Source organism: Carcharhinus amblyrhynchos, chromosome 4, assembly GCF_965287045.1.
Source record: "Carcharhinus amblyrhynchos chromosome 4, sCarAmb.v2.hapA, whole genome shotgun sequence".
Classification (NCBI taxonomy): domain Eukaryota; kingdom Metazoa; phylum Chordata; class Chondrichthyes; order Carcharhiniformes; family Carcharhinidae; genus Carcharhinus; species Carcharhinus amblyrhynchos.
Window position 1 is genome coordinate 39424203 of NC_137327.1, and position 25121 is coordinate 39449323.

The 25121-nt window shown below is 40.8% G+C and overlaps 1 protein-coding gene across 4 annotated transcripts in view; it reads right to left on the reverse strand.

The window, feature by feature from the left end:
* rpgrip1l (RPGRIP1 like) overlaps window positions 1–25121 on the reverse strand; it is a 212816-nt gene that overhangs the window by 14757 nt on the left and 172938 nt on the right. For all 4 annotated transcript variants that reach the window (XM_080187007.1, XM_080187008.1, XM_080187006.1 and 1 more), the window contains 3 exons: window positions 20897–21083; window positions 12701–12785; window positions 11280–11413 (listed from right to left, as the gene is read on the reverse strand). In XM_080187007.1, coding sequence (XP_080043133.1) covers window positions 11280–11413; window positions 12701–12785; window positions 20897–21083 — 406 coding nt within the window. The remainder of the gene's footprint in view (window positions 1–11279; window positions 11414–12700; window positions 12786–20896; window positions 21084–25121) is intronic.

Below are 25121 nucleotides of genomic sequence, written 5' to 3' on the forward strand. Positions count from 1 at the left end.
TCCCACCTTCCCTCCTGATTCTAGGGTAGCCCCCACTGCCCCCTCAGCCTTCAAGCTGTTCCTGCGGTGGAGTGGGGGTCATGACAGGGAATAATATTTTGCCTCTTCTGTGCTGTTTTTGTGATAAATTGCATTGGGTATGGTTGTGTAGTGATTATGATATTGGATTAATATTCCAGGATTAATCATCCTTTGGGAATTAAGTCCTATGTTGGCAATTTGAGAACTTCAATTCATGTAATGAAAAAAGTCTGCAAATAATATAACAAAAACTGTGTGGTGTTACCATGAAGATAATGAAATGTCATTAAAACCTGCTCTTACTCCATCTGGCCAGACATACATCAATGCAGCTGACTCTTAAGTGCCTTCTGAAATTTCCTAGCAAGCCACTGGCTGGATTTCCAGCCCCCTGCAGCGGGTTTTCTGGCGGAGGAGGTAGGTCACCATGGCTGGTGGTGAGAGCTTCTGGTCCTGCTGAAGTCAATGGCCACTTGCGTTGCCAATGTGAACCCACTCTGCTGCCAGAAAACTGGAAAACAACCCAGAAAATCCCAGCCACAATATTAAACTGCTGTGGAAAAGTCAAATACGATTGAAATTGGACAGACCACATGCTCAATCTTAGTATCAGATACAATAATAAAAGCATGCACTGCCCAGTCGATCCTGAAAAGTCATAGAATCATAGAATCCTTACAATACAGGGGGAGGTCATTCAGCCTATTGAGTCTGCACTGATTCTCCGACAGAGTACCTTACCCAGGCTTATCCCAGTAGACCCACAAATTTACCCCACTAATTACCCTTAACCCACTCATCCAGACATGAAGGGGTAATTTAGCATGGCAAATCAACCAAATTTACACATTTTTGGACAGTGGGAAGAAGCTTGAGCACCCAGTGGGAACCCACAGAGACACGGGGAGAATATGCAAGCTCCACAGTTACCCAAGGCCAGAATTGAACCCGGGTCCCTGGCTCTGTAAGGCATCAGTGTGTAACCATTGTGCCACTGTGCTGCCTATAACCACTATGCCACAGGGCCACCTCACTAACATCAGGGAACTAGTACCAAAATTTGGAGAGCTGTTTCACTGTCTAGACAGCCAACAATCTGACATATTCATAGAATGATATTTTATTGCTGATGTCATGGATTCCTCCATGACTATCCCTAGAAATGTTCTCTTCCACTGGCAGGACAGAGCAACCAGTGGTGATGGCATCACGGAGTATAGTTAGGAAGGATAATTTTTAACATGAAGTCTCATGGCATCAGGTCAAACACACTTAACACCTACCACCTCTCTCAACTGGTGAATCAGAACTCTTTCATGTTGAGCACCACTTGGAAGAGGGATGAGGGTAGAAAGGGCACAGAATACAAGTCGGTGGGGGCTTTCAATATCCACCATTAAAAAATGCTTGGTAGCACAACTACTGATCAAGTTAACAAAGTCCTGAAGGATATATCTATCAGACTAGCCTTGCAGTATGTGGTGAGAGAACCAAAATAAGGGAAAAGCCTATTTAACCTCATCACATCCTACTTGTCATCGATGTATGTGCCCATTACAGTATCAATAGGAGTAGCCAGTGCATAGTCCCTGTGCAGACAGTCTTGTCTTCACACAGAGGACACGCCAATATGTGTGTGGCGCCACCACTATGCCACATGGAATGGATTCAGACCTGAACCAGTAGCTCAAAACTAGGTATCAAAGAGGCATTGTGAGCCATCAACAGCAGCAGAATTGTATTCAACCAGAATTTGTAACATTATGGCCCATGGAGGCAATGGCCTAGTGGTATTATCGCTCGGCTACTAATCCAGAAACTCAGCTAATTTTCTGGGGTCCTGGGTTCGAATCCCACCACGGCAGCCATTGGAACATGAATTCAATAAAAAATATCTGGAATTAAGAATCTTCTGATGACTGGGAAACCATTGTCGGTTGTTGGAAAAACCCATCTGGTTCTCTAACGTCTTTAGGGAGGAAAATCTGCCATCCTTACCTGGCCTGGCCTTCACAGGACTCCAGAGCCACAGCAATTTGGCTCACTCTCAACTGCCCTCTGAAATGGCCTAGCAAGCCACTCAGTTCAAAGGCAACTCAGAATGGGCAATAAATGCAGGCCAGCCAGCAATGCCCATGTCCCACGAAAGAATAAAAAATATTGTTCATTCTGCAATTATCATCAATTCAAAGGGTCAATCCTAATTAGAGAACATCCCAGGAGCAGCACCAAAAATGAGATACCAAGTTGGTGATGATACAACACAGAACCACAGACATGCGAAACAGCATGCTGTAGACAGAGCTATTCCCAGAACAAACAGATCAGTTCATCCAGCTGTGAATGGCAGTGGACAATTTAACAATTAACCAAGGAGGAGGCTCCACAAATATCCCCATCTTCAATGATAGGGGAGCCAGGCACACTCATGCACAAGATGGGGTTGCAGCATTTTTAACCATCTTCAGCTAGAAGTGTTGAGTCGTGGCTGATCCATTACAGCCTCTTCCTGAGATCCCCAGCATCACAAGTGCTAGTCTTCAGCCAATTTAATTCACTCCATTAGCTATCAAGAAATGGCTCAGTGCTCTGAACACAGAAGCAGCTATGGGCATCGATAACATTGCACCTGAGCAAAACGTAAGTCAATAGGAACTGGGGGGGTTTGGTAATGGAGGGCTCTCCAATGCTTGGAGTTATAGCTTGTATAAAGGAGGACGGTTGTCATTGTTGGAGGCCAATCATTTCAGCACCAAGACACTGCAACAGGAATTCCTCAGAATAATGTCCTAATTGCATACACCTTTAGCTACTTCATCAATAATCTTCTCTCCATTGTAAAGTTAGAAGATTGCTGAGTGTTCAGCCTAATCTTAACTCCTCAGATAATGAAGCAGTCCATGTCCATGTAGGCGACACTGACTGGAAACTTACAAAGTTCAGCCACATAAATACTGTGATGAAAAGATTAGCTTAGAAGCTGGGCATTCTGAGGTGAGTAACTCTCCTCCAGAGTCTCCAAAGCCTGTCCATTATTTACAAGTCACAGGTCAGGAATTTGATAGAATATTCTCCACTTGTCTGGATATGTACAATTCCAGCAACACCCAAGAAGTTTGACATTAGCAGGGCAAAGAGGCCTTAAACATTCAATGCCTCCATCACCAGTGCACAGAGGCAACATTGCATATCATCTAAGATACACTACAGAAACTTGCCAAACCCCCCTTGAAAGCCTTCCAAACCCGTGACCAGCTAAAAGGGCAAGAGAGTAGATGCTTGGGAACACCACCACCTGCAAGTTCCCTTCCAAGTCATCATCCATTATTGGATTTTGTTCATTGTTGCTGAGTCAAAATCCTAAATCCTAACTCTCCCTAACAACACTGAGCATACCTACATAACAAGAACAGCAACAGTTCAAGAAACTGACTAACCATGGCCTTCTCAAGGGCAATGAAGGAGAGGCAACATATGCTGATATTGCCAGCAATGTGCACATCCCATGAATGAATTTAAAAAAACTGGCCAGAACTGATTTTATTACTGTCTTTATTACATCATTTACCAAGTAATATAAAAAAATTCACCACCAGCCATTAACTCATTCCAAGAAACAATGTCTTCAATGATTTACGTCAAATAGCAATAAAATAAAAAGGTGTAGCTTTCTGAGATCACAAAGATAAAACCGTTGTCTTTCATTGTGCTCACTGCATTGATTAACTAATTACTTGTTGATGTTAATGCATCAGTAGCACAAGAGTATAATAAAACAGTCATTGGGTAAAAATTCCTTGGTTCCCTATTTGCAGCAAAATTTTAGATGTATATAAAAATAATTTTTTCTCCACTGTATGAGGGGTTTCTCCTGGCTGCATTATAAACATTGGCTGGAATTTTCTGGGCCTGCCAAGGTTGGACCTGCCACAGGGGATGCAGCAGGCAAGCCAATAAATACTATTGAGTTTTGGCAAGACCACACACATCCAACGGTGGGTGGGACTGGATAATCTCATTCTTTGAAGGCACTTTAATTTAGAAATTCAATCACAGGCACTTGTAATGCAAGTTTCTTGTAGCTAATCAAGGTAAATCTGTTAGATTTTCTTTTCAACTGGTGGCAAGGATGACCTGACTTTCATTGAACCTTTAGCTAATATGTCTATTTCTTCTTGTGTCCTCTGCCTGAGGGCATGTCCAAACCACAGTTTCGTGACCTCTACGTCACACAGGGCAAGGAGTCAGGTTCCGAATCACCCAACAGCAAGAATATTGAATCCTCTTGCTGCTGGCACCAATCTATTCCAACTGGCCATCCATCTTTCTGAGTGAGAGTTGCTATTGCAACATATACTTTTGTGTGCACATTGTATCCCGGAGCTATGGATAGTGATGGTAGAGGCTCAGAGTTCTTTTCATCACATGGCTGACCAGGAATATCTCTCACTCTTAACGCCTGCCATTGATGTATGTTGTAATAATTTACAAATTGCTATTCAACCCGCGGTGGCGCCATGGCACAGTGGTTGGTACTGCTGCCTCATAGCACTAGGGATCTGAGTTCAATTCCAGCTTTGGATCACTGTCTGTGTGGAGTTTGCATGTTCTCCCTGTGTCTGCGTGGCTTTCCTCCGGGTGCTCCGGTTTCCTCCCGTGATCCAAATATGTGCAAGTGAGGTTGATTGGCTGTGCTAAGATGTCCATTAGTATCGGAGGGATTAGCAGAGTAAATATGTGATATTATGGGGATGGGGCCTGGGTGGGATTGTTGCTGGTGCAGGCTCGATGGGCTGAATGGCCTCCTCTGCACTGTAGGGATTCTACGAATCTTTGACTGCATTCTGAAAGCATACTCCTTGGGCATCAAGTCTTGGAGTGAGATGTCAACCCTCAGCTTTTGGCTCAGAAGTGGGTATGTAACCCAGTATGCCACAAGACCTCCCTGATGTTCCTACTGGGACTAATAAAGGTACTGCTGCATTGGCACTGCTGCATTTTTGTAGTGAGGTCTTCACACATTCATTGTACAATTATGGGATCAAAGAACTTATGAGCAGAAGTAGGCCATTCAGTTTGCTCCGCCATTAAATAAGATTATAGCTAATATGCTCGTGGTCTCAACTTTTCTTTTCTGACTACCCCCATAATCTTTAATTTCCTTTGTCTATCAAAAATCGAATTACCTCAACCTTGAATAAATTCAATGACCAAGCCTCCATTGCTAGTCTCCCCCATAAGATGAACATCCTTCTACCCTATCAATTCCTGTCAGGATCCTTTTGTTTCAAAAAGATCACCTCTTATTTTCTAAACTTCAATGGGTATGGGCCCTACCTGTTAAATCTCTTTTCATCCCAGGAATGAGTCAAGGGAGCCTTATCTGAACTGCTTCTAACACAATTAGATTATTTTTCAAATAAAGAGACTAAGACTGTGCACAGGACTCCAGATGTGGGAGGAACATCAGGAGGGTCTTGTGGTGCAATGGATAGTGTCCTTGCCTCTGAGCAAGAAGCTCTGGGTTCAAGCCTCACTGCAGGACTTGATGGCCAAAGCCCTGTCCAGCTGCAGTAAGATTTTCCTACTTTTAGAATCCATTTCCCTTGTTATAAATAGAAAATCATGATATCACTTCCACAGGTGCTACCCAATGTGTCAGCCACTCCCGTACATGTACTTAATGTTGAATAGCCCCAAATGCCATTGATTTACAAGACAGTTGGTCACAAACTACAAATATTAATGTGGACGGCAACACAGTTAGCTTGTTCTCCACTGACCTAGGCTGCAACGTAAAAAACAACACTGTGCCTTTATAGATGATGATCTCAGTGCTTAGCTATAGGAACCATTAGCTTAGTCTAGGAATTCTGCTTTTATTAAGAGAGATCGAGCCAGAAATTGGTACAGAACACATCTTTGCCAAGAGCCCACTTCTTAATGCTTGCCAATTTAGTTTCTGGCAATGGGGATGTTCTTTCATCTGTCCCAATGCCAGTTTTTGGAGGTTGTTTTCAGGCTTCCTAGAAATCAGATCAATTACAATACTACAGGCAACAAGTGGGCCTCATGTTGGACCTGATGTGGACTCCATTAAGCAGCAAAGGATTACTCCTGGAAATTATTCCATGGAAATCTCCAGCATCTTTGCTCTGGTGGGTTGTTTATCTCTATGGGGCAGCAAAATGCCAATCCCTCCAAAAGTTTGACTGCTCTGCACTGGTGTTCGACTCCTAATATGCATCCAACTCTGTTCCTTCGATTTGCAGCTGGGTGATGCCAGAAACGAATTGAGGTAAAATCACTTCCTGATGTGCATCCAATGACACAGACATGTTTTTGCTTCCAAGTCCATCCCCCTAATCCTCCGATTTATTTTGGCAGAGAGTGGGGGTCAATGGGTGCTATTCGGATTGGCAGTTGGTGACTAGTGGAGTGCCCCAGGGGTCGGTGCTGGGGCCTCAGCTATTTACCATTTATATAGATGATCTGGAGGAGGGAACCGAGTGTATGGTGTCAAAATTTGCTGATGACACCAAGATTGGTGGAACGGCAAATTGCGCGGAGGGTGTGGAGAGTCTGCAGAAGGATCTAGATAGGCTGGGCGAATGGGCCAGGAACTGGCAAATGGAATTTAATGTTGGCAAGTGCGAGGTGGTCCACTTTGGTAGGAATAATGGTAGGAAGGACTATTACGTGGCGAAAAACTGCAGCATGCGATAGTGCAGAGGGACCTCAGGGTCCTTGTGCATGAGTCGCAAAAACCCAGCTTGCAGGTGCAGCAGGTGGTCAGGAAGGCGAATGGGATGCTGGCCTTCATAGCGAGGGGGATTGAATATAAAAGTAGGGAGGTCTTGCTGCAGCTGTATAGGGCACTGGTGAGGCCGCAGCTGGAGTACTGTGTGCAGTTTTGGTCGCCGCACTTACACAAGGATATTTTGGCCTTGGAGGGAGTGCAGAGGAGGTTTACTAGGCTGATGCCAGAGTTGAGGGGGTTGAGCTATGAGGAGAAGCTGAATAAACTAGGCTTGTACTCGTTAGAGTTTAGAAGAATGAGGGGAGATCTCATTGAGACGTATAAGATGATGAATGGGATGGATAGGATAGAGGTGGAGAGACTCTTTCCGCTCAGAAAGGACAGTAGGACTAGGGGGCACAGCCTCAAGATAAAGGGGGGGCGGTTTAGAATGGAGTCGAGGAGGAACTTCGTCACTCAAAGGGTGGTGAATCTCTGGAATTCTCTGCCTGTTGAAGTGGTGACACCAAGATTGGTGGAACGGCAAATTGTGCGGAGGGTGTGGAAAGTCTGCAGAAGGATTTAGATAGGCTGGGCGAATGGGCCAGGAACTGGCAAATGGAATTTAATGTTGGCAAGTGTGAAGTTGTCCACTTTGGTAGGAATAATGGTAGGAAGGACTATTACTTACATGGCGAAAAACTGCAGCATGCGACGGTGCAGAGGGACCTCGGGGTCCTTGTGCATGAGTCGCAAAAACCCAGCCTGCAGGTGCAGCAGGTGGTCAGGAAGGCGAATGGGATGCTGGCCTTCATAGCGAGGGGGATTGAATATAGAAGTAGGGAGGTCTTGCTGCAACTGTACAGGGCACTGGTGAGGCCGCAGCTGGAGTACTGTGTGCAGTTTTGGTTGCCGCACTTACACAAGGATATTTTGGCCTTGGAGGGAGTGCAGAGGAGGTTTACTAGGCTGATACCGGAGTTGAACTATGAGGAGAGGCTGAATAAACTGGGCTTGTACTCGTTAGAGTTTAGAAAAATGAGGGGAGATCTCATTGAGACATATAAGATGATGAATGGGATGGATAGGATAGAGGTGGACAGGCTCTTCCCGCTCAGAAAAGACAGTAGGACTAGAGGGCACAGCCTCAAGATAAAGGTGAGGCGGTTTAGAACGGAGTTGAGTAGGAACTTCTTCACTCAAAGGGTGGTGAATCTCTGGAATTCTCTGCCTGTTGAAGTGGTGGAGGCTGCCTCGCTAAATATATTTAAGATGTGGGTTGATAGGTTTTTGATAGGCAAGGGGATTAAGGGTTATGGGGAGAGGGCGGGAAAGTGGAACTGAGCCACGACAGATCAGCCATGATCTTACTGAATGGCGGGGCAGGCTCGAAGGGCTAGATGGCCTACTCCTGCTCCTATTTCTTATGTTCTTATGTTCTTATTTTGGTTCTTTTAGGTAAAAGAGGCATTTGCTAAAGGCCTGAATTTAATTATATTATCTGGCAACTTTGGACAGAAACAAACAGACCAGCATGTTTGGAAATGCATTGGTGGGTGAAACTTTTCCAACAAGTTTCCACACAGAATGGCAGTACAGTAGTTTCTGGAGCCCTCTTAAATGGCATACATCAATACAGCTGGGTTATGACAGACCTGGCTCAGTGATAGCATGATGTGGGTATGCCGGCGTTGGACTGGCGTAAACACAGTAAAAAGTCTGACAACACCAGGTTTTAGTCCAACCTATTTATTTGATAATATACTCACTAGCTTTCGGGGTTACCCCCTTCGTCAGGTGAATGGAGAGTTCTGGCCTCAGACAGAGCATATAAAGCACAGACAGTTTAGAGATTTATTATCAAATAAATAGGTTGGACTAAAACCTGGTGTTGTCAGACTTTTTTCAGTGATAGCAGCCATCCCAGAATCAGAAGTTCCTGAATTCAAGCCTTTAATATATGGACTTGATGATGTAATCCAAGCTAATACAGTGTCAGAGATACTACCTTCCATATGAGATTTTAAACTGAGACCACCTCAGGATCCCATGGCAGTATTCTCATATCAGTTCTTTCGGGCCAATAGTTGTCCCTTAACTAACATCATTGAAACAAATTAGCTTGTGATTCATGTCACTGCTGTTTGTAGATCTTGCTGTGAGGAAATTGGCTGCTGTGTTTTCTTATATTACAACAGCAATTACACAGCAGAAGTACGTCAATGGTCGTAAAGATCAGCCATGATCTTATTAAGATCAGCCTGTGGAAAATCCCTAGAACAAGGAGAATCCTGCGTACAAGAGCTGTACATAAACTGTGCATAAACTGTGCACCTACTGTACCAAGGGTAATTAACAATGAAATATGAGATGCTAGCATTTCCCGCATCAGCTGTGAGCAATGGAAATGTTTCACTTTGTAGGCTTCAGTCTGAAAGCCTCTGAGCAGTGATTGTCAGAGTTACAGATGAGCTTTTAAAGTACTTATTTTTGCTTTGCATTTGGATGGAGCTGGCTGTGCCTTTGACAGCATAAGGGCCAACAAGATTACTTGGATATTTCTGTTCCCACTCAGTGGGAGGTTCACCTACACGATACTTAAATCCAATGTTAAAAAATGTAATAGGCCATGAAGATTGTACAAAGATCTCAGTGAGGAGCTTTGTGTAAGAAGCCCAAGTAGCTGTTACTTGAAGACTCGAAACAAGATTATTTGCCAGGACATCTATTCCTATAGCTGTCAAATAGTGATTGCACTTTTTTTTTATGCTATAGGTTAATTTCAAGCAGCCATGGAGCAAGGAAAAAGAGTCATATGGGCTAAAAACTTTAATTCTACTTCTCTCAACACAGATGCTGCCAATCCTGCTGAGCTTCTCCAACAGTTCCTGTTTTTATTTCAGATTTCCAGCATCCACAGTATTTTTATTTTATCATTATGGAGTATCCATGCACTGTCACCTAAAGTGTTGTCAGGGATATATTTATCAAGCCATTGACATATGTTATGGGAAAGCTTGAGAATAATCCATTTTTGTCTTTGCCCAATCATGCTGTTATTATGATGGGTTTCCAAAGTGCAGAGTGACATGAATAGTAAGATGTTGGTAGCATGCTATTTTCTACATTTAACTCATTCAACATTTTTAAATGAAAGAGACATCACTTGCTTTTATGTAGAGGGCAAACCCTCCATGTCAATGTTAGATTTGCTGGAAGTTGCCTTGATGCATGTACAGCAGCAGAGGAGTGCTTCAGGGCAGTATGGTGGCACAGTGGTTAGAATTGCTGCCTTACAGTGCCAGGGAACTGAGTTCCATTCCAGCCTCGGGTCACTGTCTGAATGGAGTTTGCACATTCTCCCCCCGTGCATGCAGGGGTTTCCTCCCACACTCCAAAGATGGGCAGGTTAGGTGGATTGACCATGCTAAATTGCCCTTAGTGTCAGGGGGATTAGCAGGATAAATACATGGGGTTATGGGGATAGAGGCTGGGTGGGATTGTGATTATTGCAGACTCAGTGGGTCAAATGGCCTCCTTCTGCACTGTGGGGATTCTATGATTATACAAGAGATATCATACAAAGAACTGTATGATTTTTATTTTAAGGATTCCAGCAGCAAACTTAATCTGGAGGGCACCTTTGGGTAAAATCGCGGTCTAACTGCAGGGATTGTGACCTGAGTAATTTATGGCTCACAATATTGATGATCATAAGAGTAGATGATTCCCCTCTTTGTTAGCTTATAATAAACAAGGTGGCAAATGAATCCCACCAGTATCAGTCATCTTAATTTTACAGACTAAGAATATTTATATCTTGGTATTCACCAGTACTAAAACTTCCACTCAAATACCATAAGTTAACTTGTTTGTATTCCAATATCAGGCCAAATTTGGAAGACAGGAAGTGAACACAACAACATGAGTGATTTAAAAGATATACTATAATGAAGATGTTCTGATAGAATCACCAAACAAAAGAAAAAACTAGAGTGGTTTATTGAAATCAAACTGAATTCTATTATAAACATTTAAATACTTTACAAGGTCTGTTATTTTAAAAGAAATTATACTTCATTGTTCCTCCTCTCCTCCAAGTCGATTCTTATGGAAAGATGACATAAACATCAATAGGTGGGAACTTATGATGAAATAGCTTACTGTAAGAAAAGGCATAATACCAGCAGTTTTTGTAGAGTATTCCGCAGAAATGTGTAAAGCACACAAAATAGTTTTCAGAAAAGTGATGTTATCACTTCTAAATTATTTGAATAGTTACACCAGTATTAACTAGAAATGGGTTTATCATGGTCTTCATGTTACCAGTTACTTTAGATCTAAAATGATTCATAGATTTAATAGGCCAATTACAACAGTTGAAATCAGTGCTAACGAAGTGCAAAAGAACAAAATTATCAAATATATACAGAACATATTAAACAAAACAACAGCTAGAACTCTGACTGTTTTTGCTCTCGACAACAATAGAAATTGAACACATATTCAGAGTACTCACTGTTAATATCCTGTTCAATAATGTCCGCTTCCTTTTCAAAAATCTCCCTCAGATTAACATATGCAAAGCCAACATCTTCACACTCCAAGTCCTGTTCATCTTCAGGTGGATCACTGACTATTGTAAATTTTATACTGTAATAAAAGTACATTTCATCAAGAAGTGTCACAGTTGAGGAGATAGAATCTGATTTCTGTCTGAAGTTCAAATCTTCAAACAAAAATCTGCTTCACAAGACGCACATTTTAAATTTTTTTGTGCCAGACTCTTAAAAAAAACTACTGAATATGACATAACTTGCAACAAATATGCATTCTCCCCCAGGGTGAATTTGGTGGAGGGGAAGCATTTAATCAAGTGGGGATTGGGGATCCTACCACTTTCCTCCCTGATTAAGTCTGGGACAGGAAGGCTCATGGGTTGGGCCACCAATTGAGGCCCTTAAATGGGATTGCCACTGAAAGGCCTTATCCCACTGCCATTGGTATTAACCTTAGGCAGAAGGCTCACCATGTGGGAAGCACAGCGAGCAAACCCTGGTGCGTCTGCTTGGAGTTCCCTCATTTAAAGGCACTCGATGCCTGATCTGAATCAGGGACTTGGCATCGGGAAGGTGGGGTTCAGCTGAGAGCCTTTCCTGCTGAATCCCCTTCACCACAATCACCTTTCCCTCATCACTCATGCCTGGATCCTTCCTTGATAGGAGAACTCATGTAGGTGTCATACTGACAGTAGCCGTAGCATTCCTGGAAGCGCTGCTGTTCAGTAGGTCTGCTGGCCTCTGATTGCTCAACAGTTTTCAACGGGTGGGACTTCTACCCCAAGGGTCATTGATTGTGGGAGAAAGTCTACCACTGGTCTGAGTGGCAAAAGATGTAGCAAGCCTTCCCGAAAAAGATAATGTGGATTTCTTCTGGCTGTTTAGTCAACAGCTGAGACTGTAGTCGTCAAGATTCCACCCATAGTTTCAGAATGCATTGAAAGATTTCACACACAATAAGTTGGTAATGAAATATTTATGGATGCACCCACAAAATTAAATAGTAATACATCCCGACAGGTGCAGTGCCCTCTGGAGCTGTTTACCTGTCCAGAACTAGAACCGGAGGGCAAGAAAATTGGCCCCACTGCTTATCAAGATTAGTCCTATTTCGAAAGTGAAAGTTTAGTGAACATTTATTAATATAGCGTATAAGTAGAAACAGGGGAATGATTTATTTGTTGAATGCAAATTTATTTTTAATTTTAATTCCTCGAAAAGAATAATATTCACTTTGGCTGTTAAAAAGAATTAATAGCATGCTCTACCACCCTATCAGTATCAGATAATATAAAGCACTTTCAAATGAAGTTCCAATCACGATAGTACAAAGTCTACATCCAGAAGAAACTCCTGTGACACAAGTACCATTAATATTTACCTCTCAAGGTTTGATTCTAGCCCCTGGAGCACTGACCAAAGGAACTGCCTCCTTTGTTGGTTATTTTCTTGATCCACATAGATCACTGTCAAGAAAACACAATGCTAGTTATTTGATGCAAACTGATATCAACTCTTACATTCAATTTAGAAAAGAATATAACAACAAGCCTCAATTTCTTTGCCTTTATGTTTACCCAGCAAGAGATAGCAAGCTGAAAGGTATAAGAGTATTAAATCTAAGGTCATGTGATCACATGTCACATTGGTGGCAGTTTTATATGCACTCTGTCAAAAAATGATACAGGCAATGTTTGACTGTGCCACATAACTGTCACTTTCTGTTAATGGCACTGGCAGTGTCAATTGGAAAAGCAGGCACCATTTATTGCCGTATATTTAAGGGGATTTACTGCATGTTCTTTCACCCATGGAGCTGGTGATAATGATAATATATGGCAGTGTAGTTGTCCTTCCTGACATTGCAAGTAATTTAATCCTCCACATCTGCCACAACTCTGCTTTGACAGAGGTGTAGCATTATGCACTAACTAAAACCTACAGCATGGCATTTTGTCAGAACTAGAAACTACTCAGTTCTCAAATACCGACTCGTAGCACCACAAACTTATGGTTAGCCTTTTTACTGAAACTCTAACCACTACATATATTGGCTACTTGACATAAATACTAAATCTGAGACAGCCTGTCAGACTGATATTAAATTTAAGGAGAAAGAAACAAAAAAAAATGATATTTGTCAGAATATCACTAAGTCAGGATTTCAGTTAGTCCTATTTACATGATTTTGTTGTCATCGTAGTTTCATCAGATTATTTTAGAATAATGCTGACAATAAAGAATTATTAGAAGCAAAGCTTTATTTTCCCACACATCTTAAGGGCACTTAGACAATACAATGAACCCTACTTCCAAAAATATGAGTCTGCAGTAAAATACTGAATCTCAGGGCAAAATACACATGTTGCTATTTGTAGTCATATTTTATTCTGTTTCCTTTGTTTTCTAAATGTTTCCAATAGGCAACATGTGATAATGATTTTGGTGACAAAATATGGCAATGACCACTTAAAAACTGCAGATTAAAAACACCATTTTAGCTAAGTTTTAGAGAATGAACGTGATCAAAGTTCCCAATAATACTTAGTCTGAGCTGTATAGTTAAGTCAGCATTCAGTACCATCCATCAACATAATTTTGTATAGTCATTTATACAACTTAAGCATTGCTGAAAAACAACATTTTATTGAAGTCTTTTGTCTTGCATTCATCAGGACAATTACAAGAATACCAATTTAATGGTAGTAACAATTGTATACTCTATAAGAAGGTGCTGATTGGCTGGTAATTGAACTTTGATTGGTAGAGATGTTGCCATGGAGGGTGCGCCAATTAATGGTGACTGACAGTTAACTGTCAAGCATTGTTTGAAAATTTAAACCAAGCAGTTTGATTCTGATAGGTCATGGCATTGTACTGAGGAATGAATGAGTGAATGGCTATCACTTAATTTGTTTAACTAAAGTAGGTGCAATGTGTCTGCATGTTTCCAGACAAAAAAATGTACACATTGCATTTGGTTCAGTTAAACAAAATGGGTGATAGCCATTCATTAATTCATTCTTCAGGGCAGTGCCTTGACCAATCGGATACAAGCTGCTTGGTTTAAATTTGCAAAACAATTCTTGGCAGTTAGCTCACTTATCATTAACTGGTACATTCTCCATGGCAAGTATCTACCAGAGTCCATTGCCAGCCAATCAGTATACTCTTCCCATAATTATAAAGTTGTTGTTCTCCTGATATTTATATTCGTGCGATTATCCCGATGAGTGTGAGGTGAAAAGCTGCAATAAAATGTATTTTTTACCAATAATTTTGTGTATTAAAAATTATCCTGTGTAAAACATTTATAGTTTATTGATGTATTATGTTGCATCACAAAACAATACTTACAACTTTCAGCACATTGATGGTTTTATTTACGTCTTATATGTCTTGCATTACATAGTACTTCTTTGTGTTTCCAAAGAACTGAGGTAGTATTTGCGCTTGTAATACTGAAACTGACCAAATTCGACAACATCTAAACATAGCATCAGTGTTTGTGGGGTTAGTAATTATTTCATAATTACTCAAGAGTAAAAATTTTGATGAGCAGAGGCCACATTCAAATGCTTAAAGTGTTTCTGGTGCATTATTTTCACATAGACATTAGCAATTGATTTTAATTTCTCTAATTTCAGTGTTTGTTGTACATTGCAATTGTTAGACACTGACTGTAGATCATATCAAATCTTCTAAAAATTGTGTATATAAAATATTTTCATCTAATACAAAATCTAAAACTGTCACCTATTCTTTTACCTAGGAGCATGAGAAAGCAATTTTGGATAACCTGCACACGCATTCTGCTTCCATATGGTGATATCTGATTACCTCATCCTAATCACATGGTTGCAAATGGCACCATGTTTACAATTACCACTATGTCTGCTTTGTAGTTGCCACTGGGTACAAATTCAAATGAAGAAGGGCTTGTGAAACAGTGCAGCTGAGCCATTGTCAGCTGACTAAACTTTTTGCTTGAAAAAATATGTGTACATATTTTGTTTCCACAGGCAGCTCGTTGAAACTAGAAACCTACCAATGACCTGAGATTGTGTAATAATTATAAAATCTTCCATATTTGACCCCATCCAAGAATCTAAACCAGCTATACTGTTTAAAATCCATGCTTCAAGGACAATCAAAGAGCATTTACCTCCAAAGCTTTTTACCTTATTTTATTGGGTTCTAACTGTTCTTATTTCTGATACCTGTGTCCGAATGATTGCATGAGGGTCGAATGCTTGACGTTGTGTTTTTACTATTTTTCTCAAGTATAGTGGTTAATAAGTTGACTCTTCCTTTGACTCAAGAAAACCTGGTTTGACTGGCTCCTTATTGTGTGCATCTCAAATCATTAAATACACATGTAGACTTGGAAAAGACATATTCCTGTGAAAAAGAAACTAAGACCTTTGTTGTAACCAACCAAGGAGGTTGAATAGATGGGAGCCAGTTCACTCCTTCTCACCTGGTTGTGACAATATATACTGAGCAGCAGGAGCATGCACAGGAGGAGGAGGAGGACAAGGATATGTAGAAGAAGAAAAGGAAGAAAGGAGGTAACTAGGTAGCGTTTTCTTTATGGATTCTCTGTGAAGGACCAATAGCCAATATGATACCAGGAACCACCACCTCAAATCCCCTTTCACCAACAGTCCTTTGCCTTGCCTTCCCTCCAACACTGGCCATTAGTTTCCACTTGTTACAATGCAAAATTAAAAGCCACCAAAAAATAAACTTTACAAATCAATTTATGAATCAAATCATGATACAAATGGCAACCAATCATCATTATCTATTCCCTTGGTGCCTGTCTTCCATGTACCTTTGCCTGGCCTCATCCACCTATGCAATGCTACTCCAATTGCTGCTGCACAGTTTGTAGAAGGCTGCAAACCTTCAATGGAGGAAACTGCAAATGGCCTTGGAGGATGACCTCAAGTTCTGTATCTTAGATGGCTTCATTGTGAACACCACCATCTGGGCATGGGTGGCAACTACCTGGGCTGGCTGTCTGGTTACAGCAAGGGCATTGGCAGAGTGTGAGGGATGGGGGGATGAATGCTGTTACCTTAAGACAGAAGATAGCATTTTGTGTTCCATGAATGCACTGTCACTCCCCCAGAATGATGTCTCAGAATCCGAGTAATTTCCTGATCTGCTGTAACACCTGCAAGTTTCTTTGCACACTGTAATCCACAGCTATGATTGCAGCAGTCTGAGCTTTCTTAACAGTATTTCTGACTTTGCGCTGCACTACTCCGATATTGAACGGCTGGTCCTTGTGCTGTACTGGTTGCAACATAGCCCATCAGATGCTGCATTTGTAAGTGTGTGAACAGAGTTGGACATCACTTCCAGACACACTGTGCCAAGTTGGCATTGGACTCCTCCATGTTAATTAACATTGAACATAGGCTTTCTGGCAAGTTTTCCCAATGCAGCAAGCATTTCGTTGTGTATACCCCTCAGTGTTCACCTGTGGGGTACTCCATCAAAGCTCCAACTGAATTTTTTGCTGTTGCATTATGTAACCTTGCCCTGTAAGTTGGTGCCTGTGCTATCCTTGTTTGTCTCTGCAGCCCACTCTTACCTAGTGTCTCACCATTTGCAGATTCCACCTCTAATGCTGTCACTTTTGATAGTTTCAGCCCTGCTGCTAGCCACAGAATCATGGTTTGCACCATCTCCTCCGCAGGAGTGAGATCCTGCACTTGTACCTGCCCACTTCAGCAAATTACTGTTTCCTATGGTTCTGCACCACCTTATCCTTCAAGACAGGGGAGTGTGTCAATGAGTATCTTGTAATATGCTAGGCTGATGTGGTTGAAAAGGGCTGTAATACGAGGCATCCAGCAGTGCTATGCGTATGAGAGTGAGGTGAAGCATACAAATGTCTCTTGCTTTCAGATGCCGAATAATTTTGCTTGATGATTGAGCCTTGACTGACAGAGATTGACCACATCTTCATCATTCATTTATGAACAATTAAGGAGTTTTTGAGGTTATTAGTGCAATTGGTAGCAAAAGGGATCAGAAGATGTATTCATTGAGCATGACCACTAGTTTTAAGTCATTGAACTGTGACACTGCATCTCTAGGTCCTTGGGACTTGTCCCCTGCCATCAACCCCAACAGCTATCAGCTCCCATTGCCTTTTGAGCATATGTCTGGAAGGCCTCTTGGGACCCTGTGGGTATAGTCTTCTTTCCTCCAGAAAAGCCTCTAGTGCAGCATCGTAACATGTTGGAGCCCACTCGCTCTCAGATGCATCATTCTTAAATGTTTTCCAGGTCAGATTCACTTCCTCCATGAGTACCAGCACCTGTTCCAGCAACAAAGCTCTTCTTGAAGAGGTGTGCAGGCTAATTTTAAGTAGTGCTTATAAGTTATAATTTTGGTCCCCCTGCTGATATGTGTAATGAACGAACAGCGCAGTTAATGCTGGCTGCTTGCAGCAATCATCCAAATGAATAGACATCACAAGTTGGCCTACCGCCTGCATTACATTGAATCGGTGTGGTTTAACTGCACATTCTGATCCCTGTGCCCATTTATCCTCATGATCTGTTAAACCAGCATATTCACAACTATGGATCACAAAATATGAAGGTGATGCGCCAATTTATAATGCCCATCTGACAGTTAGCAATACATGCTTTTCAGAAATGATTGCACACCACTATCTCAAAATCTGTTGTTAGAAGGAAAATGTTCAGAAATGTACTCAGGCATGAAGTTAAAACCTGCATTAAGGGGAAATGAGAATTCATGTTTTAATGAAATGAAAAGCATACCTGGTGTGTTAACATAGCTTTCTTTTCTCTTGACAGACCTACTGAGTATTTCCATGATTTTCTGTTTTTACATTACAGAATTCACATCTGTTAGTGTGTAAAACCATTCTGTTCTCTGTAGGCTGTCACACAGGGTTTGATTTCAGGACTGTATTAATAGCAAATTCAGAATAAGTCAAACACTTCAGTTCTTCAGTAACTTTTCCTTTGGCTAAGTCTGGACAAGAACCAATACATTTGGAGCCTGTGTTGCTTTGGCAACTTGGCTAGGAAGATGGCAAGTGTATTGTACTGGAAAAGAGAAGCCTATGGAAGGATGTGGATTCCAAAAAAGATTAGCTTGCATACTAGCATTGACAACTTCCTTGTCTATAAAATTTGCATTTACCAATGATGTTCTAGCCTAGTTTGACAGCTTGCATAGGAAGCCTAACTCTTGCTCCTTCAAATCAGGCAGGCCATAGGCAGGCTGATGATGATTTAGTCATTCTCTGCAACTTTAGTTGTCCTTTACATGATTATGAATGGAACAGCATTCCATGAGGTTAAATTAATCCAACATATTTAATTCAGGAATTCAAGAATTGTGGGAAGTGTATCTCATATTGATCTAAAATATCTGCCCAAAATGAGAGAGACAGAAGTTCACGCAATGCTTTTTTGGCCTATGATGCTCCTCTGAACAGCAGCTTTGTCTGGAAAATGTTCCACGCCTGCAGATATTTAAATGGAACTATAACTGTTAGGGGAGGATAAATTCAACTATAAAAAGTATGATTTGCTGGCTGGTGTATAATTCTTCCCTTTTTTTTATTTCCAGCAATTAAGATCTACTACGCTACCACTTTTGTGTCAGCACAAAGTTGGCAGAAAGTCAACGTAAGAAAATTAGCAATCTGACTCCTTAGCACACTTAAGTTTGAGAAAAGAGACTACCTTCATTTCAAAGCTTGGCACAAATGTGTAGTACAACTTAAATCTAGAGTGAAACTCATTTTTGAAAGTGTACACTATATGAATTAGTCGACTTAATTTCATGTTACTTGATTCACCTGTCTGCACTTGTTCAGGAATATTGTTCAGGAAATTCCTTCGAGCTGCTAGCATTCTGACATGAGCAGGGTTTCCACCACACTTATGGCAATATGTGGAGCACAAGCATCTCTAAGTAATTTGTTGGGCATTGAAAGTTTTTCAGTCCAGACAACAGATCTCTGCTTTATATGTGTAAAAGTGTATGTGAGTGTCCCTTCCTGATCCAGTTCAGTCTTAATAATGAACACTACAGTAAATTTGGTCTGAAATATGTACTTTGGAATCTCACCTGCCAATCTGAGAAATAGTACAATTGCAATCTAATAGGGTTAAATCTGAGGGGCAACTCAATACCACAAGATAAACACACACAAACTAAAATAAGAAGTTAACTTATGTTACATTATAATATAAAAGATCTGAAGTTTATCACAATAGAGTATTTAGTCACTTGAATTGTAAACTACACTCAGTTCCCAACTACACTCAGAAGTGAATGATATGAATTAAGCTTTGTTAAAGCATCTTTCAAGTTATATTATGCCCATGTACTTTAGGACTAGTTTATTTCTTGAGGTTCAAGAAGTAATTACATATTAATCAAAATAATAATTTGTGAAATGCCATCACAATTAAAACATGAAGTAACATTTTAGTATATTTAAAGTTTAAGTTTAAAGTTAAAGTTTATTTAAATAGTGTCACAAGTAGGCTTACATTGCACTGAAGTTACTGTGAAAATCAGCTAGTTGCCACACTCTGGCACCTGTTTGGATACAACTGAGGGAGAATTTAGCATGGCCAATGCACCTAACTAGCATGTCCTTCAGACTGTAGAGGAAGCTGGAACCCTTGGAGGAAACCTATGCAGGCATGGGGAGAACATGCAAACTCCACACATAGTGGCCCAAACCAGGAATTGAACCTGGGTCCCTGGTGCTGTGAGGCAGCATTGCTTACCACTGTGCCACCATGCCACAGCATGGTTTAAAAGCTGCACATTTAAGAGCAATACCATCCAGATATTAATAATTATGATCTTGACCCACCCTTAATGTGAATCGTTTGATAAAATGTAAACTACAGAATCAAATCTCTTAGTCGTTAAGTGTTTTTCAATCAAGAATATGAATCAAGTACAAACATGATCAAGTACGTGCATAATGATGAGTATAATTTGTTTTACTAATTTATGTTGTTAAATAAATATAGAGTTGTCACAAAATAACTAAATATTTCAATAATCAGACCTGTTCTAGACTCAGTAAATGCTTTTGCACAAACAATAAGGAATCCGACGATTTAATTAATTTGTGCATTTTTAAAATAACACAAACATGATTTATTAATCTACAGTCACGTGGCTCTCCTCTACAAGTCCTGAATTAAATGTTTTTTAATACATAGCAATAGAAGATATCAGCAAGAAGGAAATAATTTAATAGAACTGATAATAGTCAAAAGAATTTGGGATCTATCAATAGCCAATTCTTAAATCCAGTGTTGATATCTTCTAATTTATGACAGTTAATTCTTCCTCTAAGCTCACTTTTATTAAGTATAACATCATTTTTTAAAAATGTAGAATTCTATTCCCAACAGATAGCTAAGAGAAACAGTCTTAAATTGGATGCTAATAGTGCTTCCATCATAAATGGTTAATATGCAATCCTGGGAGAAAACATATTAAGACACCCTATTTAACCAGTTTCAGCCTATCATTATGTCATTACCGTTGCTGTGATTGTAATGGATCCATTGTCCGTTGTATGGCTTTGGAAGAGACATTGGCGTTTCCTCAGCTGGCAAATTGTAGAATCTATATTCAACAAATAATCGTTCAGTAGTTTCATCTTTTAGGAGTTGAGCGTCTTTGTTAAGAGTGAGAGATATAACCTCAATCCGGATCTTTTCTGATGGCTGTAGGTATATAAAAAAAATAAAATAAAAGACAAAGTAGGTTACAAAGTTATTGAAATTTCAATGAATAGGTGTCTCATCCTGTAAAATGACTCGAGGCATTCTAGTGAAAAGTTAATTTTCCACTTACTCGCCTTTAGGACCCTTGAAATGTACATTAAACCATGAATCTTCTTCTTTTATTATGTATTTTCAGGTACTTTTACAGCAAACCTAAATCTGAATATTTCAAGAAATCTGTTTTATTATTCAGGAGATTCATGGAAATTTTACAAAGATGACAAGAAAATTACGCACCATTCTGTCTCTGCTAATACAGGTACAAGGCTTCATCTGGCAATATTACTAGGATTAGCATGGCACGATGAAATATTTAGTGGATTTTTTTTCTCTAAACCTAATAAATCAAATGACTGCCAAGTGTCATTAAAGTGATGGCCTTTGAGTTGAATGAGCTTTTCATATTCAAATTAGAAAGGGAGAAAAGAGAGATGGAAGCAATGAAAGGTTTAGCAAATAACCCAAATAATCCAGAGCTCAGCTACTAAGAATGACAGTGGTGTTATGTTTTATCTTAATAACATATTTATACAGAATAATCCATTTAGCCACTAGACGACTCTGACGTGGAATTCATTGGCAAGAAAAATAAGGAAAAATGTGAAATAAAACTTTCATTATATAGGACATCTCAAAGCCAGTACAGTACTTTTCAAGTGTAGCCATTTATGATTTAAGGAAACAAAGCAACCAAATTGTGTACTGGACAATCCATAAACAACAATGGGATAAAGTGTTGGCAGAGCAATAAATACCAGCAGGATATCAAGAGAACTTCCCTGCTCTTCTTTGAATTGTGCCATGGGAATTATTATATAAACCTGAAAGGAAAAATGAGGCTTGGGTCATCCAAAAAGTGGCATCTCTGACAGTGAGCAATTCTTCAATACTGCATTTACATGTTAGCCTAGATTATGTATACCATTCTCTGGCATGCAGCTTGAACCCACTATTGTCAGATTCAGGCAAGAGAGCTGCTATTAAGCTGAGGCTGACATCTAAAAGGCAATGCAAAACTAAACAGAAGCCAGCTTCAGCACAATAAAAATAATAAAAATAAAAATTTAATTTTAAAGACTTTTTTTTATTAACTTTTATACTCACAAAAGTTGTGCACCTGACAAATACAGAAATCCACTGCAATGCTAATAATCCTCCAAATCAAGCATTCAGAATACAAAACACACACAGTTCCCCAATGCTTCTATGGCCAGATTCACCTTTTGAGGATTGGCTTCCAATGCATTTAGCAGCTGAGTGGAAAGAATTCAAGTCACCAGTGTCAGTGATATGTTAATACAGCTCACATTAATGAGTTAAGCTGTTTGGTGCATCATCAACAATGTCCTGCAGTACTGTGGACTTGCCTTCCACAGGTATTTGGATTGTGTTATCGTCACTGATGTGTAGAAATTCAAGACAGTTTCATAGAACATAGAACATAGAAAAACTACAGCACAAGCAGACCCTTTGACCCACAAGTTGCGCCGATCATATCCCTACCTACTAGGCTTACCTGTAACCCTCAATCCTATTAAGTCCCATGTACTCATCCAGGAGTCTCTTAAGAGACCCTATTGAATTTGCCTCTACCACCACCGACGGCAGCCGATTCCACTCACCCACCACCCTTTGAGTGAAAAACTTATCCCTGACATCTCTGCTGTACCTACTCCCCAGTGCCTTAAACCTGTGTCCTCTCATAGCAACCATTTCAGCCCTGGGAAAAAGCCTCTGAGAATCCACCCGATCTATACCTCTCCACATCTTATACACCTCTATCAGGTCACCTCTCATCTTTCCTCTCTCCAAGGAGAAAAGACCAAGCTCCCTCAACCCAAACTCATAAGGCATGCCACCCAATCCATGCAACATCCTTGTAAATCTCCTCTGCACCCCTTCAAAAGCTTCCACATTCCTCCTGGAATGAGGTGACCAGAACTGAGCACAGTACTCCAAGTGGGGTCTGACTAGGGACTTATAAAGCTGCAGCATTATCTCCTGACTCCTAACCTCAATCCCTCGATTGATGAAGGCCAATACACCATACGCCTTCTTAACCATATCCTCTACCTGCGAGGGCATTTAAGAGTCCTATGGACCCGGACCCCAAGGTCCTTCTGATCCTCTACACTGCTAAGAGTCTTACCCTTGATATTATACTCCTTCATCCCATATGACATGCCAAAATGGACCACTACACATTTATCCAGGTTGATGTCCATCTGCCACTTCTCCGCCCAGTCTTGCATCCTATCTATGTCATGCTGCAGCTTCTGACATCCCTCCAAACTATCCACACCGCCAACCTTCGTGTCGTCGGCAAACTTACCAATCCATCTCTCCACTTCGTCATCCAGGTCATTTATGAAAATTACAAACAGTGGGTCCCAGAGCAGATCCCTGGGGCACTCCACTGGTGACCGACCTCCATGCAGAAAAAGACCCATCTACAACCACTCCCTGCCTTCTGCGGGCAAGCCAGTTCTGGATTCACAAGGCAACAGCCCCTTGGATCCCATGCCCCCTCACTTTCTCAAGAAGTCTTACATGGGGGACCTTATCGAACGCCTTGCTGAAGTCCATATAAACCACATCTACCGCTCTTCCTTCGTCAATGTGTTTAGTCATGTTTTCAAAGAACTCAACCAGGCTTGTAAGGCACGATCTGCCTTTGACAAAGCTGTGCTGACTACTTTTGAGCATACTAAACTTCTCTAAATGTTCATAAAGTCTGTCCCTCAGGATCTTCTCCATCAGCTTACCAACCACTGAGGTTAGACTCACCGGTCGGTAATTTCCTGGGCTATCCCTATTCGCTTTCTTGAATATAGGAACCACATCCGCAATCTTATGGAACCTCTCCCGTCTTCATCGACGATGCAAAGTTCCAACACAGAAAATTTTATATGAAGGAAGAAAAAAACACAAACGTATAACAGCAGAGTAAAACTGACAATTTTGTCCCAGTTTGTCAGCAAACTGATGGGCCTACACTGTGAGCAAGTAGATGCTTACAACCAGCAGACGAAGGTGAGCATCATCCCATCAACTAAGAATGGATTTGAATAAGGGAATTAAAGGATAGTATGATATAACTTACTGCACTACATGAGTCCCCAGATACTGCACTACATTTTAAATTCATGTTTTTAACATTAAATACAATTTTCAGATTTTTAACCATCAATGAATTATTTCAAACGGCATTTACAATGCAAGTATCATGAAAGACTTGCATGACACTCATTGCATAACTGTAAATATTTTAAGTTGTGTCCAACAAATGAGGATTCAGCAATCTAGCCTGATGCTCCATAGAATTTTAGAATCATGGTGGCATAGTGGTTAGCACTGCTGCCTCACAGTGCCAGGGTCTCAGTCTTGGGTGACTGTGTAGAAGCTTGCACATTCTCCCGTGTCTGTGTGGGTCTCCTCCAGGTGCTCCAGTTTTCTCCCACTCTCAGAGATGCACAGGTTGGGTGGATTGGCCATGTTAAATTGCCCCTTAGTGTCCAAAGTTGTGTAGGTTAGGTGGATTAGCCATGATAATTATGCAGTGTCACAGGGATAGGGTAGAGTGGAGGGCCTGGGTGAAATGTTCTTTTGCAGAGTCAGTGCAGACTCGATGGGCTGGATGGCCTCTTTCTGCTTTATAGGAATCCTATGGTTACAATAGAAAAGGAGGCCATTCAGCCAGCCATGTATGTGCTAGCTCTCTGCAAGGGCAATTCACCAAATGCTACCTGCCTTCACCCTGTGCAAACATTTCCTTTTGCGTGATGATTCAATTCTCTTTTGAATGTCATGTTTGAATCTGGCTTCATCACAATCAGTACATTCCAGATCCTAACCACTTGCTATGTAAAAAAAGGTTTTCTTGTCACCATTGCTCCTTTGCTTATTATCTTAAATCTGCATCTGCTGGTTCTCTATACTTCCACCAATAAGAAGTTTCTTTCCATCTACTTTGTCCAG